Source organism: Rhamphochromis longiceps, linkage group LG2 (genome assembly GCF_057381845.1).
Source record: "Rhamphochromis longiceps isolate RC_006_pf linkage group LG2, R_longiceps_female_GT1.1, whole genome shotgun sequence".
NCBI lineage: Eukaryota > Metazoa > Chordata > Actinopteri > Cichliformes > Cichlidae > Rhamphochromis > Rhamphochromis longiceps.
The window spans coordinates 39,963,175-39,981,696 of NC_140558.1; the positions used below are offsets into that span (position 1 = coordinate 39,963,175).

The 18,522-nt window shown below is 41.2% G+C and overlaps 1 protein-coding gene across 8 annotated transcripts in view; it reads left to right on the forward strand.

Moving 5' to 3' along the window:
- The first annotated feature begins 9,387 nt into the window (after positions 1 to 9,387).
- Positions 9,388 to 18,522, forward strand: part of pcdh19 (protocadherin 19) — a 55,628-nt gene continuing 46,493 nt past the window's right edge. For 2 of the 8 annotated variants that reach the window (XM_085428845.1, XM_085428838.1), the window contains exons 1-2: positions 9,388 to 12,705; positions 15,226 to 15,358. In XM_085428845.1, the coding sequence (XP_085284971.1) occupies positions 10,559 to 12,705; positions 15,226 to 15,358 (2,280 nt within the window). In that variant the 5' untranslated portion in view covers positions 9,388 to 10,558. Of the gene's footprint in view, positions 12,706 to 15,225; positions 15,575 to 18,522 lie in introns of all 8 variants that reach the window. The other 6 variants (XM_085428832.1, XM_085428826.1, XM_085428856.1 and 3 more) reach the window with 4 other exon arrangements.

Consider the following 18,522-nt stretch of genomic DNA (forward strand, 5'->3'; position numbering starts at 1 on the left):
TTGCAAGAAACTGATTGATTTCAACTGTGTGAGATCTAGTTCAGCTGGGGGCAGTGTTAAAATAGAATTCAGGTCTCAGGCTGATAGACCCTTTGTTTACAGTATTTACTGTAAGGTGTGCATTATTACATGGGCTTGTCTGAGTGTGTATGTGCGCGCATCCAAATGTGACGCTGGATGCTGTTAAAAAACAACATGCGGGCTCAACCTTTTATTGCTCAAATGAACTGACTGTCTACATAAGAGTAAAAATTTGTATCCACTTCAGTTCAATTTGTGTAAATAAGCATATGACCCCAAACATTATCTCCATTATAAGCTACTAAGAGGTTGTGAAAACAAGTCAACAACCAAGCATTACTCCATAAAACTATAAAATGTTGCTGAAGCACAGCATACAATTATCGTATATCTGAATCATAACATCCCATGCTTCAAATGATGGGCCACTATTACACTTTTAACACATTACCTCACTGTAGTAAAATGCTCAGTACAGACTATATCACATCTCAAAACCACACTGATCTCAAGGTCAAGGTCAAATTTATTTATATAGCACATTTCAAACAGCCGATGCTGCACAAAGTGCTTAACAATATAAAAATGGTATTAAAAAGCAACAATGTAATACAATAGTAACATTAAAAAGACAATAATATCTCCAATCTCCAGCATTAACTGGCACCAACCCTGTTTTAGTAATATGCATAAAAGTCAAAACTACAATGACTTCATTAATTGATTGCCGAAAAACTGTTTTGCCAATTTTCTTTATTTTTCTAAATAAAGTTTTAATGTTCCCTTGAAACTATTGGGGGTTCTGTTTATTTTTTATTTATTTATTGCCATTTCTCTCCTTTTTGCACTCCCCAGAAGGATGTCAAGCTTAATGGCTTAATGTTTTACTTTTTCATCAACTATGTCCATTTATTCCCGTGTGTGTTCTGTAAGTGTCAACCTCATATTTAACGCACCAAATTAAAATGTCAGAGATGCTGTCAGATTTTTTTTCAAACTTATAAATTGCTGTGTTGATTTTATGGTTTAAATCCATTGGATTTAAAAAAAAAAATTAAATAAATCTTCTGATGCTCTGGAGACCCCACAGTTTACTGCAGTGCATTTTGAATTTGTGCTAGTTTATCACCAACGATAACACCAAGAAAAAAAGTGAGCGAAGGATGCGAATGCAAACCAGACTCATTTCTCAGGCCTGGGCTTGGTTCCATTAGGTAAACATTACAAACGTTCAGGAGCTCCAACCCTCTATGGATCAAAAGTCGGTGTGTGATGCTAAAATACAATCTGCTACCCCAGACCACTCTGTACTGAATGCACAATTAAAGTATACTAAACAGCATGAACTGCCTTTCATGTGCCATCTCAGTAATCGCACTTTGCACAGGGGGATGAGTCTCCCACGGAAGCCAATCCTTCTGTATCCCTACATTTTCTGTTACCCAGATATCTGCAAAGGGAACTGCCACCTTCCTGTAGCACCTTACACCACCTTTAACGCCAAAGGCTTTGAAGACAGCTAATTTCCATACTAATTTCTTTCTTTTCTCCCCACCCCCCCTCACCATAATTCCAGACCAGGCACGAGGCAAGAAGACATGTGTTGCTTGATCTAATGGTGGGGACTAATTGCATTCTGGGATACATGCCTGGAATTCAAAATGTTCAACAAAAAAAGCATGTTGTGCAAGCAGACCACATACAACATCGAGACAATTAATAACCCTCCTTCAGGGAAGAAATTTTGGACTGTCCAGCCTCCCAGAGGACTGCACTGCTGCCTTTATTGATATCTGTGGTCAGATAGAGACAGGCCCGCCATCCTCAGGCAGCATGACTCCACTGGGGCTCCACTGTGACTGGACTGTTATGAAGCCAACTTAGCCAGCCTGCTCCAATCATAGGAGCACAAACAAGCTCCTAACCACACTGAATGCTAAGCCAGATCAGTCTCGGGGGTGGTTTGTCAGGTTTTGCAGGATAACATAGCATGAGATTATTTTTTTCTCTCTCTCGCTCCCTCTCGCTGTCTCTCTTCCTCTATTTCTATCTCTGTGTCTGTTATTTTGAATTCACATGTCTCTGAGGAGGAGAATGCCTTTTCGACACATGCTGGCACGCACACACACTCACATCCATACATAGTGGCATAGACACAAATGCGCCTGTGCGGTTACACCCACACGCACTCTCACCTCCTATCTCCCCTCGACACAAGCAGCCAAAGCGTTCAAGGTCTCCATTTATATGGTTCAGCTGTGAAATTAAGATGAGGTGTTGACAAGCTAATGTTGAAATAACAAACCTACTAATTTGCGGCTAGCCTTCTGTACCCTGTGCCATCAAATGTTCCTCAAACCCAGTATTAGGGTGCTGAAGTGTAACATGTTAAACTGGCACAATGATAGGGCAAAGTCCTCTGGTGGCACATTACGAGAAGCAATAAACATGACCCTCCTGCGTGCTACTGCATCTATCACACAGACAACATATGGGTGCCTGCAGGGGTGACTGTGCTTACCCACTGGGGTTTGCTAACAGCACTGTCATGGTCACTAAAAAAGGAAATGTAATTTGATGAAAAAAAATAAATGAATACTTTTTTGTCAAAAGGAAGTCAGCAATTGTTTAAGTGAGAAGTTTCTGTCTTAAGTGAAAACCACTGCAGAAGATAGAGCAAGGCAATGGTAGGCAGAGAGGATTATTTGTTAGTGTGGCCATGCTGTGGAGGGAAGTGTTCATCTGTGAATATAACCTTATTGTCGCATTTTAGAGCATGCAGTCCAGTAAGGCTAGTCGGGATTTAACGCATTACCACGGCTAAGTCAGGCACAGCAGCTCAAAACATTTTTGGATATTAGATTAGATGGACAGATTAGAGAGGAATTTAAAGCCCAACAATATGTTTTTCCCTTCTTGGCTCCCCAGGCAGTGAATGCAAAGATCAATCAACACATTTACTTAACACTGGCATATGTCACCACCTATTAAACGCAGCTAATCACGGCCACACATGCATCAATTCAGAATCACAGCCAGACCCTAGTGACCATGACGTCTCCGTTCACTGCTTCACTCTGAGGGGGTGAAAAAAGGTACGCAGCCAAACTAATTTGTCTTGACGAGAAAACAGCTGTAAACACCCCCAAGAGGGGGGGCGACGAGATAAGTGCCATGTTGTTGAGATGGTATCAGATGGCGACAACGTCCCACCCAGGCACCACACACTATTTTCAGGTGTTCTATCCACCATGTTGTGCCTATTAATCAGAGCTGACACTGAATAGACACAGTAGCACAAAGCTAATTGACCATACACCACGTGAACACATGTTCACAGATCCTGTCTATTGTCCATTCAAAGCCTTAGGTTTGTGTGTCTTTGTTGTTTTATATAGATAGATAGATAGATAGATAGATAGATAGATAGATAGATAGATAGATAGATAGATAGATAGATAGATAGATAGATAGATAGATAGATAGATAGATAGATAGATAGATAGATAGATAGATAGATAGATAGATAGATAGATAGATAGATGTGTGTGTATTTTGCTCCTTGAAAAGGCCTAGACCTAACAAAGACAACTGATTTTGCACGCTGTGGTAATCAGATCAAAAGGAAATCTTTTGGTATTGTGCCCATGATTGCGCCTATTGTGCTTCATGCTATGGAAACAGGAAAGAGATGCTAAATATCATGATTCAAATGATCAAGGATTCAAAAACATGAAGCTCTAGAATTTTTAATCAATAAGGCAGATTTGGTCCAAAGCACACTGACAAAAGAGTATTTCTTTACCGGCTCAGGTTGCCTAAAGCATTCATAGCTCTAAAATACTTGATTTCCCAATACAGAAATGTTTTAAAGAATAGGTAGAGGTCAATGCTTGTCAAGGGAAAAAGAAAAATGTTAAAAAGAAGCATTTTGTTGATTTTGGAGGAATGCTACTATAATGGCAGATATGACTGATGTAAGGCTAAAAATGGTCGGTAAAGTATATCCTGCTTTTTTCTAAATGGATTTCCATCAGGCAGAAATGAGAAAATCAATAGATGGAAAAAAAATAACTATATGCCCTGTACTTTATATTTTTCAGATTTTATCCTTCATCTCATTAACTGTTCTAAAGTTTACACAAGCATATTCCTTTATTATCCAACCTGTTGGGCTACATTCAAAATTTTAAAAGAGGAAAAAATGATCAAGTAAACTAGAATGACAACAAATTGTTTATATTTCACTTCATCGGACTATACAGTAATTTTACAATAAGAACAGACTCAAACATAATTTAATACAACGAATTGCTGATGTTCTAAAACTGTAATTCCACTTGAACAAAAAAGCATTTAAACTGTTATTTATCATACAGACGTTCAAATAGAAACCACGAGAGAACATGAGAGGATTCTACACAAAGTCTGTTAATTGCCATCTAACAGCATAAATAGCTAAACCAATTATGCATAAATAGAATAAGCTTCTCTTAAATATGTTTCATTCAGAAGCAAATGGGTCATTGGGTTACAAATTATTAATTGTTTAAACATCAACAAACTGCATATTAAAATGATGCCGCTTTTGATGATCCGGAGCCCCACCAACCAACCCTACAACTTCAAACAGCCACATTCAACAATCCTTTCATTCATTTGCATCTGTATATAACAAGGACCGTATCCATTCTAATGCACGGCCATCTGAATCCATTTTCTGCTTGTATTGAGCAAAGCAAGGAAACAGCTGTATTTCCATTAAACCTGATGGAGGCTATTCAAGGAAGCCTTGGACATTCACAGGAAGGCATAAGATCAGATCTGTGAACACCAGCTCTTAAAGAATGAGATAATGTTTGTGCCTGAAATGTTTGTCAGCGAAAGTCACAAATCCAAGGGTTTTTTTTCAGCTATATGACAACACTCCAGCAAATAAGAGAGGAAAGTATGATGCCATAGAAATACTTGCATTTTATATCCACTCACTGATTTGCAGAGAAGTGACTGGGAGGGAGGGAAATGGTATCGAGTGGTAACAGGATGAATGACATAAAACAAAGCTGCAGCCACTGTAATCTGCCACTTTTGGGTCCCATACCAATGCTTTGGTAAACTCCGGATTCAAAATGCGATTCAATTAAAAGTCTCACATCAGCCACCAGCATTTCAGACAAAACAAAGTTGCTGAAAAGCAGAAAACCCGTCAATTTTGCCGTTGCATTGTGCACACAGCCATGTTGGTGTGCCCAAGGGACTGTGTGAACACTCAGATGGATGGTGAGAGTTGATACTAATTGATGTATCATGGACAGGCACAGTGTGGAATGGAGTGGAGGGCGTATCGTCATTGACGAGAGGTCCATAGATTAAGCTTGTCAGTTCCCCTTCCTTTTTATGCCTCTGGCAAGGGGTGCTCAGGAGGAATCAATTTTTTTGAGAAGCCGTATGGGTGAGGACCATAATAATAACATCATCCTCAGCTCCAGCCAAAATAAGCACGGCCATCTTGCCCAGTCTGAATCGATGTACCACTGTCTCTGCTGTCCTATGGTCGCTCCTGTAAGTCCATTGCTGTGCATGGGCCAAGATCCAATGCTGGGCAGGACATCGAGGTGATAATGCCAGCATCTGTCAGAGAAGCTTAGATATTCCTTTCCCAGCAAGCAGCAGGGACAGACTATAGATCTGTGCCATTCCTTGGCAGCAGAGGAGAAAAAAAGGTTATCAAATAAAATCAGTCATTCTCTGTGTGGACTGGTTCAAGCTTCCCACCATAAATGCTTCAAATAAACTCAAAAGTGATGTGAGGTTGTGAAATTCCCTTGGATTTAAGACTGCTCTGCCTTCAGACTTCAGGTTAAAGAATTAATCTCCACCCAGCTTTAATTCACACACAACACGGCGCTACATACATGTGAGGAAATAAATGTATGTTACATTTTTAAAAAAAAGAAAATGATATTTTGGTTAAAAAGACTGAATTTTCTTCCGAATCACAAACCTATTAATAGCCAGTATAAAATGAAACACTCAGTGCAGCTCGTGGTGAATAGTTTCTATCAAGAATAAATGCTGCGTGAGTTTAAACTGTGACACAGATGTGTCACGACTCAAATAAGGGCATAGTTTTCTATCTTTTCTGTTAGGTGTTGAAATGTACTGATTATCACTTTCCTATTTTGATGTATAATATATATTTTTATGGTAAATGTATCATATGTTGTTTCAGAGTTAAAAAGACTGTAACGTGGTGTAAAAGAGAACTTAGGCTGGAATATTATGTGTGCTCCTGAGCCTGACTGACAGTTTAATGAATCGGTGGACAAGTAAACACATTACTTTACTTTCTCGCAATAAGTTCTCCTCTTTTTCTTTTTCTTTTTACAGAACAAGTAATTGTTGTGGTTAAAGAAAAACCAAACACTAATGTTAAAGCAGACAATGCATCATCACTCACCCACAACAGAAAATTTAAGGATTTTTAATGTAGCTGTAAAATCAATAAAAGACACAAAGGTACGTCAACAGCAGGAAGTATATTGAGGTAGATTGTAGCTCATAAATGAAACATGCCATCGCTTTCTGAGAGAAAGAAATACATTGTGGCTAAATTACTGCTGTAGTTTATGATCTACCCTGCTGCTCCAGGCAGTGCTGTTGCGTTTATTCACACAGCACTCAACTGAAGGGTGAGAAACATCTCCAACATTTTTAACCTCTTAGCCCTCGCCACATACTGCAGCTCTTCAATCAGAAAATTTTCATACTTAAGGTTTTCTCTTTAACCTTACTGTACTGGGTTGATGGCAGAACTCAAGCCCTTTTGCAATTAGTAAGTCAATCTCTTAACACCTAAAAAACACACAAGAAACAATAAGTCCATCTTCACTTATTGCAAACTGTTGCTCACCCACTTTCCACCATATATGAGCACAATCAAAGCAGCAGTTTTAAGTTGCTCATTACTTTAATTGACAGTTTTTGTGAAGAACTTTTCTCTCTTTTTTACTTACAATCAAGCAAACAATACAAGCCTCTGCATCATAACCTCAGACTGACAGAAATACAAAGCGTCCTCTCCACTGTTTTGCACATACAGTGATCAGAAAGCCCGGAGGAGAAAAGAAGTCCCTTGCCATTGCCTAAGGTTGTTTAACTCAACATTAACAATGTATGAGCTTAAAGATTCTACTGGCACCGTCTTTGTACAATTGCAACACGTCTTAAAGATGTTGCAGCAAAGCAAACAAGTTGGTCACACTTGATTTTTTTGTCAAAATGTGATTTCTTTGTGCAAGAGAAGTTTAGACGTCCATTAAGACATTAGGGCATCTGAATCGCTTAAACATTAAGTGGTTCTTTTTTCTTTTTTTTTTCTTAATCTCAACATTTAAAGAGTATGGAGCTGATAGTAATTCTAAACTTCTAAGGACAAAAATTTGTTCTGTTCTGGTGCGGGAGATACAGTAATGTACTCTTTCATATCCATGTATTCTGAAGGGTTTTTGGTCAAGAGAGTACACAAAATCAGGCTCAGTGAAGCTGCTGTAGCTTGATTTTTTATTAAACGGACACAGCTGAAGCTTTTGTTGTGAATAGAAACATAAATGAATTTAGTAAATTACATCTTTACATTGCAAAACAACGACCGCATTCTCCTTTCCACATGCAGTTCAACAACCCTATATCGATAACAATGATTGGATATGGCTCAGAACTAATTCTCCTCCTGGTCAGAATATTAATTGTGGTCAAACTCTAGACTTCTGTTCCAATAAAGACAGGGAATTGATTTGCCGATGTGCTTCATTGTTATTCTTGTGGCACGCTATTTGTTTTTCGTGGGGGTGAAACAGTCTGGGGGTAAAATGGACAAGCTGGAATAACAGAATCGAGCGGAGGCTGCGGACGCTAGGTGTCACCCTTGTGACTTTGAAATCTGCCAGCCCTAGACAGGATGTGATGGCGGCTGAGCGCCGGTTAGAGTCAGGCAAGCAGCCTGGCTGCATGGGAGGAGGTGTGCGTGCGTGTCTGCGTGCAAAGGGCCGGCTGTAAGCGAGTGTCGCTTCCATCTGAATGAAAAGAGTGAGATTTCAAGGAGGGCGATGACAGTCTGCAATATGTGCAGAACGACTAAACTTCATATTCAATCCTTTTTTTCTTGCCATAGTTTCCTGCTTGTGTTGGCTGAGATTTAATGGTGGTAAACTGGTCACATTAGATGGAGCCATAATGTCAATTACCCATTGTGGAGATAGCACAACGGGCGCCTTGAATGTGTTGTTCCATTATGACCATTAGCTGTAGGTAGGATGAAGGTCACGGTGAACCCAACTCATTACTGGCCTTATTAACAAAAGGTTTAATATTTACAGCCATTAAATGGCGTAATAAAAATCATTATCTCTATAATTAAAAACACTCTGTTGTAGGCTTTCTATGGTTCTCGTGTTCATTACAAAGTATTTAACAAAATAATGAACTAATAGCGATAAAAAAAAAATACAACAACGCTAGCATCAAGGAGGTATGAAACAGACAACTGGCTGTGACCGTTCGTGGGGTAAAAGCTTGAGAATTTCTTTTTATTTTATATAAATCTGAGTTACTATTGATTCCCCCCCCCCCCCCCAGCTTGTTGTTACATGGAAGCCATCATCTAGGCCTATAATATTTGTTCATTATTGGAAATTGCCTCACCGTGGTGCCCGGTGTTGCTGAAGTTCAGAACATTAGATGCATGACAGCCACGTCTAGGGTCTAAATGATGCAACACGATGCGTGCACTTGCAACGGTTGTGGGCTATAGATCAGCAGGCCGTGGCTGACTCTAAAATATGCAGCATAAGCCAACAGTAAACACTGTCGAGTAGTTTCGATGTCTGCTCTGGCACGGAGGTGACCACACCTTGACGTATCACCTCTTGTCTCTAACAAAAGTCAAAAACAAGAGCGAGTATTCTCCTGTTGAAGATCTGTATAGTAAAATATGACTTGTTACATTTAATGGAGCACAACAGTAGAAAGGAACGCAGGGGCAAATCTGTGAAAACTTATCCGTGGGTTCGCTTCTCCGCTTCTGCTGGAAGAAATTAGTCTGTTACTCTTGTCTGTGGCATTCGTGGGAGTCTTTTCAAAGACCCCCATGGGTCCCCAGACCCTACATTTGGAACCGCATTCTAACGATCATCTAATACTCTGCTTCGTGTTTCGGCGTGTACGACGTAATTGCCCGTCAAGTCGTCCATCTGCAGGAGAACAGGTAGTTGGCCGCGTTTCATTGCTGTACTTTGCCCCACCCACCAGCAGCTCCAGCCCTCCTGTGTAACCCCTGATTGGCTGAGGGGATTGCGGGTCCTCAGACCGAGCGCTCGCCTCGGAGCTGAGAGTTCGCCAGTGTGCACCAGTGAAGCGAGAGGAGCGCTTGTTGGAGTCAACTAGACAGCCTTCTGGCAACGAGTAGTGATTTCTTTTTTTCTGCCTCAACCAGGCTGGATATAGGCGACTGTGCTTCAGTTTGCTGCAGCTAAACATGAAATGCGTTTTGAACATACAGTAGTGCTCTGACAAGGTTTCCTCCCACAGGCTTTTGGCTACATTTTCATCGGATTTTTTTTTCTTTTTTTCTGTGTTGCATGGACTAATAATCGGGATATGTGAAGCCTTTTCCAACTGACACAGAAGGAAATCAATTAGTAAGTAAAAGCTTGAAGACTTACGGAGGGGACGAAAGACTAAATCTGCTGGAAATAAAAAGGTAATCGGGACTTGAGTGATGTGATGAGACATTCCTGCAATTGCACCCTCTTTTTTTAAGCAAAGCTATCCGGACTTAGGCTGTTGAATAATTTTGCGACTGCTGATTCTTTATTTTATTTTATTTTTTTCATCAATTGTGCAGTTTAAAAGCCTATAGCTGTCTATCGATAAGGAAATTTGACCACTGCCTGTATTAAATTGCACAAAACAAGATGTTTATTCAAAATGCGACTTAAATATTGACTGGGATAAAGGCTGAAAATCTAACACGGACTTTTAAGCTCCTTTACTTTATCAACAAAGAAGATTTTTTTTTAAAATTGTGGACTTACTCAAAGGAATTTTGTGTCTATGCAGTCCGAACATTTATTTCTAGTTCCAGCCCACTTGAAAATGGACGATTCATCGCACGAGTTCTGTGTAAGACCACTTTGCCGCTTGATAAGAGCAGCACGGATTTATTCGACTAAATCAGTACTGTGAGAAGATTCAGCATGTTTTCACAGATCTGTCGTCCCCAGTGTTTCGTCCGCTGCAGTAGACCAGAGGATGTTCCCTGCCTGTGGAGAGTGAAATAGGCTAAGGCACTTGTTAGAATTTTAGCTTTCACACCTAGATATAATTTTCATACATACGAGATTTTCATCACTCAGATACTTTTTGGACATTTTAATGAGATGGTTAATTTGCATAATTTTTCCAGTTGTCTCTGACGTGTACCTCTGTGCGTAATTATCAAGGTCTTTGTTAGGCACAGGAAAAGTCAACAGGTACAATGCAAACGAAGGAGATGGAATTAATACAATTAACTGCTGTGTTCCTCCTTTTTTGGGTCGGGACTGAAGCTGTTATCAATTTAAAGTATGGAATAAACGAGGAAATGAGGGCCGGGTCAGTGATAGGAAACGTGACAAACGACGCACTAAAGCAAGGATTTCAGATTGCACCGCAGCCCCCGTACTTGAGGGTCATATCCAATTCACATCCTGGATATGTTGAACTGAGTCCAGCAGGAATTCTTACAGCCCAACAGAAAATAGATCGGGACGTATTTTGTCGACAAAACCCAAAGTGCATTATATCCCTAGAAGTGATGTCAAACTCTATGGAGATCTGTGTCATCAAAGTTGAAATTGAGGATTTGAACGATAACGCACCCAGATTCCCTACGAGCCACATTGACATAGAAATTTCTGAGAATGCTTCCCCTGGTACCAGGTTTCCCCTAGAGGGGGCAAGCGATCCGGACTCGGGGATCTTTGGAGTGCAATCATATTCTATCACTCCAAATGAGCTTTTCGGACTAGAAATAAAGACCAGAGGGGATGGGTCGAAAATTGCTGAGCTTGTTGTGCAAAAATCGTTAGACAGGGAAACTCAGTCCCACTATACATATGAAATCAGCGCAGAAGATGGAGGAGACCCACCAAAGATAGGTGCGGTCCAGTTAAATATTAAAGTAATTGATTCTAATGATAACAACCCCGTTTTTGACGAGCCAGTGTATACAGTTAATGTGATGGAGAATTCCCCCCGTAATTCATTAGTCATAGACTTGAATGCAACGGATCCCGACGAAGGCACTAATGGAGAGGTCTTGTACTCGTTCAACAGTTACGTCACCGAGAAAACGAGGGATGCTTTCAAAATTGACCCCAGAACCGGGGTTATCACTGTCATTGGTGATTTGGATTATGAAACGACGCAAATATATGAAATCGACGTCCAAGCCAAAGATCTAGGTCCAAACTCTATCCCAGCTCACTGCAAAGTCACCGTGAATGTGATGGATACTAACGATAACCCACCTGTCATCAGTTTACTCTCACTGAACACAGAGATGGTGGAAGTTAGTGAAAACGCGCAGCGTGGATATGTCATTGCGCTGGTGAGGGTGTCAGATAAGGATTCTGGGGCAAACGGCAAAGTGCAGTGCAGGCTGCAGGGTAATGTTCCGTTCAGACTACAAGAATATGAGAGCTTTTCCACTATACTTGTTGATGGCAGGCTGGACAGAGAGCAAAAGGACACATACAACCTGACCATCCAAGCAGAGGACAGTGGCATCCCCCCTTTACGCGCCACAAAGTCGTTGGTAGTAAAAGTCACAGATGAAAACGACAACCCTCCCCACTTTCTTAAGCCACACTATCAAGAGATGGTGATGGAAAACAACCTCCCTGGCTCATGCCTGCTAACAGTATCAGCTGAAGACCCTGATCTGGGGATGAATGGCACCGTTTCATACTCAATAGTCCCTGGTGAGATTAAGCACATGGATGTAAACACATATGTCAGCATAAACCCATCAGGCCGCATTTATTCAATGAGGTCGTTTGATCATGAATACACTAGGACTTTTGATTTCAAAGTGCTGGCCAGAGACAACGGCAATCCGTCTTTATCAAGTAACGCAACAGTGCGCATCGTCGTGTTGGATGTCAACGACAACACACCTGTTATGACAAACCCTCCGCTGGTTAATGGCACAGCGGAAGTTTCTATCCCAAGAAACGCTGCGAAGGGTTACATGGTGACCCAAATTAAAGCTGACGACTATGATGAGGGGGAGAACGGGCGGCTGACCTACACTATCTCAGAGGGAGACAGGACTTTCTTTGAAATCGACCAGGTGAACGGAGAGATACGCTCCACCAAAATGTTTGGGGAAAACGCCAAATCCACCTACGAAATCACAGTTGTGGCGAGGGATCACGGCAAGCCCTCCCTGTCCTCTTCGGCCTATATAGTGGTGTACCTCTCTCCAGACCTCAGCGCGCAGGAGTCTATAGGACCTGTCAACTTGTCTCTCATCTTCATCATCGCCTTGGGCTCTATCGCAGCTATCCTGTTTATCACCATGATTTTTGTGGCGGTCAAGTGCAAGAGGGATAACAAGGAGATCCGGACGTACAACTGCAGGTACTGACTAAAGCCCGTGCGTGCTTGTGTGTATGGATGTATAGATTTGTGTATGCAAGAGGGAGAGAGAGAGAGAGAGAGAGAGAGACATTTTGTGTGTTCGCAGTCACGCTTGAACCTGTCAGTTGTCAGTGCATTGCTTTTGTTATGCAGCATGTAAAGGCTTCTAATCTGAGGACAGCAGATTTCTTTCCACAGCTGAAATTGAGTTATATCTAAATAATCTCTACTGCATTAAATCAGAAACATTCGCTAAGGCCCACTGTTCCGTGTTAGCGGAACATGATTGATGGATTTAATTCTTTCATTGTAACCAATTGACTCATAAATATGACGGTTCAACTGTCATGTTCAATTTGCAGATGTGTTGCCGGACAATTAACGCCCCACTGGCTCAATAGCAGAACCAGACATTTATTATTTAACCTCCACCGTGGCTGATTGGCTGTTATCAGCTTTAATCTAGTGTGATTATGGATAGTCCTCAAGGATCATTCAGGCTCCCCTCTGCCTTTCTCTACAAAAAGTATAATAATGTAAATATAAATATAACATAAAAAGAAAAAGAGTTTAGATTCTATGAGAGTATGTAAGTCATATCCCACTCATTAACTATGAAGACTGCTTCATGGAAAGGAGCAGATTATTGTGTTCCTGAACTTGCATAGCGGATATTCTGTTGTGTTCATCAGTCTGAACATCAGTTCTGGCTTTGATTTCCCCGTGTCACATTACCACTAAATTTACATATAGATTGGATTTGAGAATTTAACCTGAAGCTATAATCATATTTTGCTCCAAACATTATTTTGTTGATTTAAAGTTACTTAATTTTTTTTAAGCAGTGGTGGTCATGAAAACGTGAGAACTGACTTAAGAATAATTGTTGTTGTTTTTTTCACCATTAATTACAAATGATGTACATATATGTATAAAAAATGTTCCCTTGAAATTATCACAGGCGTGTTTCAACACTCTTAATTGCAAAGATTGGACTTGGACTAGAGAGTTCTAAGAGGAAAACATAATCACAAACTATGTCTCCATCACAGTCGACCCCTTTTTTTAATTGTTAACAAGAGACACTAATATCTCCTGGAAAAATGTTATAAACGTGTTTTTATTTGAGCCTGTTTGGAAATACAGGGAAATCTATTTATTGACATCTCGACAGAAACATTTCTCACATTTTTTTTAATGTCAGTTGTGCATTTTCTTCAGAGAAAAAAAACCCCAATGATAGACAACAACAAATTCAAAATTCAGAACTGCTCCCAGTACTTTGCTCTCCGAGTGTGCGACACTATCCCTGCTGGGTGCTTTAATCAGCACTGATGTGCTCTGCTTCTCAGTCGCCACCTCGAATATGAGGAGCAGTTGTCTCCAATTTATTGCTTGTCCTCTGTCAGTCTTTCTGACTCTGAAGATTTTCCCTCCCAGATTTCATTGTGGGCACAAAGTAGAAAGAAAACATGTTAAAATGATAAATGAAACAGCGATGAAGCATTTTCTACCCTTGCAGCTGCCCATTTTCTTTCCTCTGAATCAAGGAGGAGCAGAATGGGGGTTGTTTCAAGATGCAATCTGAAAGACAAAAAGGAAAAAAGGAAAAAGACAAACTACAGTGGTGCACCTTCTTAGTCAGTGTGATTTTAGGAATGATAGAGGATAAGCGCTGCCTTTCAGAGAAGAACAGAGGTCAGTGAGGCCTAGTAAAGCAGAGACATGTTTGACATCAGAAAGGATCGGATACATTCAGGTAATTCAATTTCCTTGGCAGCTATAGTTTTGTTATCAAATTATTGTGGGAAACAAACCATATCCCCCATGCCATAAGGTTAAAAATGACCCTTTCCAGTCTTTGAGGTAATGCAGGTGGTAAAAAGGATCACATATTTTCTTGAATATGTCTAGTGAGGGTTGCACTGATCACTGCAGAGTATTTAGCATCTGTTCTCCTGTGGAAAACTGCAGGGCTGTGTGAAGAATGGATATTTCCCCCAGTCTGAGAATCCTTTGATAAAACATGGCTGTGTTGCTCATTTGCTCTCGTTAAAGTCAAAATACTCAGTTCAAGTTTGCAGCAGCCACTGAGAGCAGCTAAATGAATTTGAATCTGCAGTTCTCCTGCACTCCGTGTTGCTAGTGGGCTCCCTTGATAATGAAAGAAAAAATGGAATTAGTGTGGGATGTGTGCTTTGAATGTGATTGCATATACTGCCGATGCTGCTCGGTATCAGTGTGCTCTTTTTGCTGTGCTTCTGTGGTTTTGGCATGTTTGCATATTGTCTGCCTGTTTGTGACATGTCAATTGTTGAGCATGCAAATGCAAACAAACAAGGGATAACAGCTCCACTGCAAGCTTCGAGTGGAAGGTCACTTACATGCGCTGCTCCACCTTTGGAAAAGGGCAATTATCCCATGGTTGAACAGTGTCCTAGCTGGCATGGTGGGGAAACTTTTTGACCATATGGGCAGGGGAGGGGGAAGGCAGAACACTGCTTTATTGAGTCTGTTCAGTTTCTTCTACTTGCGCAGGGTCGCGGAGTACTCATACGGCAACCAGAAGAAGTCCAGCAAAAAGAAGAAGCTGAGCAAGAACGACATCCGCCTGGTGCCCCGAGACGTTGAAGAGACAGACAAGATGAATGTGGTGAGTTGCTCATCTCTCACCTCCTCGCTCAACTACTTCGACTACCACCAGCAGACCCTGCCGCTGGGCTGCAGGCGCTCTGAGAGCACCTTCCTCAACGTGGAGAACCAGAACTCACGCAATGCAGCTCCCAACCATGGCTATCAGCACCCGTTCACAGGGCAGGGTCACCAGCAGCAGCCAGACCTCATCATCAACGGCATGCCACTGCCAGAGGTGAGATAAAATCCACTGTGCTCTGTCCTTGATCCTTGGCTGGGCTGCTTTGGCTTTAGAATACATTTTAAATTTGAAACTGATTCCTGTGATTAAATGCAATGGTTTAGGAGAAACAAAGAAATTGTTACTTTTGTAATTTTAGCATTTAGTTTGCTTGATAATAAATAACAGGTATATGTGGGCAAAAATATCTAAAAAAAAAAAGGGTCCAGGGATATGTAGCATTCCACTGTACCAAAGAACACAGTGCCAGTGAAATGTTGGTCTATTATTGATGGAAAAGCTGAGCCACTGAAATGGCAATATGTCAGTCGATCTGAGAGGAATCCTTCAAGGCATTTTAAGGTGCTGAGGCACTGAAGCTGTCCTTTGATGAGAGTGCTTTGCCAAGCAGAAGTTGGAGGCCTAACAAAGTGGATTATTTGGCATCTCTTACTCCACTTGTTTTTTTATTTCTATGTGCTGAGCAATTGCAAAAAAAACCAGGAGTTTGTCCACCTGCCAGATGTATTGACCTGGCTAATCACCTCTACCTCACAGCATTTCAGGTGCTAACAGAAAGAATAATCATTGCTTAAATCAGTATGTCGTCCATTTGGCTACAGCATTACCGCATGGCTGCTCTGCACAGCCAGCCATTGAATTACCCTGACACACCATGCATGGCTCCAGCAGATCAGTGAAGGTCTGACTTGAAAGGCTATTCAAGCTGACAGGTGTATGCCGACCAGCTGATCCTTAGTTTATAGATCTTTTTGTATGTATGAACTCATCTATTGGATTCTGTCGTCAACCTTTCTTTTTTTCTTCATGACCCACTTCTCCTCAATCCCATGGGAGAGGGGGACATTTAGATTTGTATGTGTGTGTACTTGTATCAGAGTATTTACCACACCCACTCATATTAGTGGCAAGCTCCACATATACACACACACCCTTGTAAAGGATGGTTACAGTCTCCATTTGACATTCCAGTGAGGAGAAGGTGGGGGTAGGGGGTCTTAAAACAAGGAACACAACATGGATATTGATATATTGACTGGATGATCCTGAAAGATCCAGGCACCAATGGATTGTGAGAGGTCAATGAGACCTACTTACAGGCATGCTGATTTACTGAGCCTGTCTGAGCTGGTTCCAAGTGACTGTGTGTGAATAACACAGGTGGAAAAAATGAAAAATGTAGTTGTGTCAGTGGAGGCAGAGGTGTGGGATTCAGCAGGTACATGAAGTGACCAGTTTTCTGTGATTGTGGCAGCTGGTAGGCAGTGCTATGCAGGTCAACACAACCCTCTCTCTCTCTCTCTCTCAAAAAAAAAATCTACAAGATATCCACTAACCTGGTAAAAAAACAAAAACTTGAACAGCATCCTGTCTCTTTGGCTGAAGCATCCAATAAAAGCCCGTTTGCCGCAGGATCAGGACACCCTTTATTTGTTTCACCTAATGAAAAAGGGGAGAGGGAGCAAGTAAGGAGAAAGATTGATTTTGATGATTCCATATGCAAAGCTTAGAGTTGTCTTGATAGAGCTGTGTGAGGCCAGATAAAGAGATAAGGAGTGAGCCAGGGTGAATATTGAGTCTTAGTGCCAGGTGTCTGAGCCTCGACCACGTTTTCTCATTTTCTTGGAGGCAGTTGGTTGGCCTAATAGAGGCTGGGGCTGTTTAGCATGCAGCTTCCCTCTCTCTCCTTCTTCCACTAGATGCTGACAAACATCTCTTTGACCCGACATTTGCACATTTTCTGGACCGAGAAAAGAGAGTGTGTGTGTGTGAGATTCACTAAGTAAAGAAAACAGTATCAAGAGCATGCCTTGTCCCCCAGCAGATAACCCAGCACAATGACATTGTCACTGTTTTCTTGGCTCCTCATTGTGACACTTGCAAGAGACAGAGGCTATACAGGATGTACAAATGTTACTCTTAAATTAAAAAAAGAATGTTTTGGTATAATTACAATGCCATTTATAGCACAAACAAACAGCAGTGGGATGACTGTTAATTGCTTTGTTACAATGAGAAAGCTTGGGCTTGAAACCACTTGACTCCACAAGCCCTCAACCCATATCCCATTGACTGGCTAGGACACACGAGTGGCTGCACTGTTGTGATTACTAAGGCTGCTTTGTCCCCAAAAATTGTTTTCATCCTGAGGGCAACCTCGTAATTATCCATGATTCATTTATCCTTTGTTTTTACACCACGGCACAGTGATGTCGCTGCATTTGTTTATTTTCCAAACGTGTAGTTTAAAATTATCAGCCATCAGAACCTTGTCAGATTTGGTTTGTTAATGGAGGGAAACAGGATATGGGCTTGTATCTGTTTGTAATTTATGCTTTTGATCAATAGAAAGTTCTCCTCTATTGTTAGTTCATGTGGGGCAGCGAGAATCCTGCTTATGTCAGAGCAGCTGGAGTCGAGCTTTTCCTGCGTTAGACAAAGCATGCTGGCACACACACACACACACACACACACACACACACACACACACACACACACACACACACACACACACACACACACCTACAGCAGACTTTGCCAAGATAACAGTGACAGGTCTCCCCAAAGGCCTCATACCTGTAGTTGCATTGTGTATATTGCATTCTCCCTCGTGAGAATGTGGACCAGTATATCATCCATATACATTACTGTCCATTGTTTGGAAAAGCATCAGCTGTGAGATGTTTGTTAGACCTGCCTGTAGTAGCACTAATATGAATGCTCACAAGAGAATAGAGCTGTCTTCCATGGCTTAATTATAGTGAATCACTTGGTGGGGGAGACAATTATACAGTAAAGAAATAGCCTTTGGCTAGAATGTGTTTTTGAATTTGTAATGTGTACTAAGGCTCCTCACACCTGTGATTCCAGATAATGAGTATAGCAGGAAAATGAGTTGTCTTACTTCATCGATTAGCCTTATTCAGGTAAGAGATCTTTTT